At 47.2% G+C, this 2406-nt stretch overlaps 1 protein-coding gene across 1 annotated transcript; it reads right to left on the reverse strand.

The window, feature by feature from the left end:
* Nucleotides 1-357: 357 nt before the first annotated feature.
* LOC139729255 (paraneoplastic antigen Ma3-like) lies at nt 358-1779 on the reverse strand. The gene has a single exon (XM_071640189.1). It carries the CDS (start codon nt 1777-1779, stop codon nt 358-360), a length of 1422 nt encoding a protein of 473 aa, XP_071496290.1.
* Between the last annotated feature and the right edge of the window lie 627 nt (nt 1780-2406).

Here is a 2406-nt window from a genome sequence, read left to right on the forward strand (position 1 = left end):
TAATCACTCTATGGTCACAGGGACGCTGGGGGTCTGGTACTACAAGAGCCAGCGTACTAAACTCTGTCCCTGTGCCAGCAAACGACCGTTCAAAACCTATGTTGACATAGGCCCAGCCCAGATAGGGCATTGTCCCATCCCCTCCATGGTACAGGACTAGGTCACTCAGTTCATGCAATTCCCTATCTAGTGTGTCGAAAAGGCTCTTGTGTATAAGAGTGACTTGAGACCCACTATCAAGAAGGCATTTTGTCTCCTTTCCATCTATCCAGCATTTTGGGTTGATAGCATCTCCTACTAAACCTTCAGGAACATCGTTCTTGGAAACCTCAACTTTAGAAACAAGTGGGGGAGAATCTAATTTTGGGGCCCCTGGTTTCCCCTTCCCAGGCGCCCTTTCTCGTTTCCCTGGTTGCCAAGGATGTAGTTGACAAGTCTTTTACTCAGTACGTCAGGGGGAACAGAATTTTGACAATTTCTACTGATGTGGCCCTCCTCTCCACACTTGAAGCAAACAACACCAGTATTACTCTGCTGGGACAACTGAGATTTGGGGGGATTATTGGTGGGTGGAGGTACTGGTTGGGGAAGTACATGGGGTTGAGAGGCTGTTTTGGGTGGCAGAATAGAGGGCTCTACCTTACGGTGGGCAGCCTGTTGGGGTCTTGTGCTGACAGGGGGTCTTGGGGCAGACAGAGATTTCTTCACCCTCTCCTCTTCTTCCTGCTTCCTCACCGAAGACAGGAGTTCCAGGAAGGACGGTGGTTTCTCCAGGCGCTCCCTGAGCTGTAGGTTTACTAGGAGCATTTCGTGGTAGAGAATGCCCCTGATGAACTGTCGGAGTCTCACCTTGTTAGCGTCATGTGGCTTGACAACTCCTCGCCTAACCACATGGCGCATGACTTCCTGTAAGCGAGAAAGATACTCAGAGGGAGACTCACCTTCAGCCTGGACTGTCTGATAAAATCTGACAAACAGTTCATCATCCGTGTCAGTATCGCCAAAAGCCAGATCCAGAGCCCTGAGGTAGTCTGCAGAGCAGGCCTGGGGATTCTCACGCCTAAGGTCTGTAATGATGCTTGACGCAGGCGGACGCAATGACTCACGAATGCGCTTGCGCCGCTCAGCATCATCCAGAGTCTGCCACTCCTCCATCTGGCTCTCAACGTGCTCTATCCAGATGGGGTAGCTATCCTCATCACGCGCTGCTGTCTTTGCACCGGAGAAGCATCGCAGTTTCCGATACCCTGTGGTCAGCCCACACCGTGCTAGTGAAGCTGCTAAAATTGGGATGTCTCGATCAGGGAAGGACATGGATGGTTCACTGATACCAGGGGAAGGGGATGGAAGGTTGTTAGTAGTAGGGATGCCTTGAGACTGGACTTCCTGAGCTCTACGTCCTGCTTTTCTCCATTCCCTAACTAAACCTCTCTCCCTCAGGTCCTTGACACTGACCCTATTTCCTCTGACTGGTTCTAAACCGTCTAACCTCACTACTCTGCACATAGTCTCCCCATCTACTGGGATGACAATCTGTGCCTGTAATCCTAACATAGCAACCGCATTTTCAAATTCACACAGGAGCAATGTTTCCCCTGTATCGGGATCATCCCGTCTTAACACCTCAAGTAATGTGGGATATAACTCTGACAGTGCCAGTGCAAACACCTCTGTTGGCACAGTCTTTACACCTGTTGCAAGTAGGAGGGCATTCTCTACTCTAATCTCCTCCTTCTTACACCAATCCTGACCAATCTGCTTCAAACTTTTACCTGCCATCGCTTTGTTTCCTGCACACAAGTGTTGGCTCTTTGATACAGTAGAACAAAAATGGTGAATGTAACAGTAACAATCAACAATAATAATCAAAACTCAGTTTCGGTAACATGTGTCACCAATCAAATGCAATTATACAATTAAGAAAACAATTATAGCTCCCGGACAAGCCCCCAATTTATGTAACCCGAATGTTACACTCCCGAGTTCATAAATAAAGAATATCACACCTGGGATTAAGTTTTGACAAAATTATCCAATGACAAACTTTATTAGCTTGTTTGTCGTTCAACAAAGTACATCATTCAATTCAATATTCATTCACAGACTCAATTGTAACCTTTGTTACATTAGCATAACAAAATATTTGCCAGTGTATGACGATAATTCGACTCGTTGCTGTCTCTTTGTCCCTCTCGCCGGTTATCCTGTCGACGAGCCCAGAGAAGTCGCAAACCAGTCGTACACGGTAGCTGATGCAATGCTCAGTAGCCGTCAGTCACGCTGAACTAAGCAAAGGCTGGCCAAAGCTCTCGTCCAAATATGTATCTAGTCAAAAGAGTTTATAAGACACAGGACTTTCCTAATATTGTGTCTATCTGATCAATAATATCTCCTCAGGAGTATGGA

The sequence above is a fragment of the Diadema antillarum genome, unplaced genomic scaffold (genome assembly GCF_040938485.1).
Source record: "Diadema antillarum isolate AM-2024a unplaced genomic scaffold, OU_Dant_1.0 scf00000020, whole genome shotgun sequence".
Classification (NCBI taxonomy): Eukaryota; Metazoa; Echinodermata; class Echinoidea; order Diadematoida; family Diadematidae; genus Diadema; species Diadema antillarum.

Bases quoted from the DNA above. Each gene is read 5' to 3' on its own strand.
- LOC139729255 (XM_071640189.1), bottom strand. From the start codon at position 1,779: ATGGCAGGTAAAAGTTTGAAGCAGATTGGTCAGGATTGGTGTAAGAAG.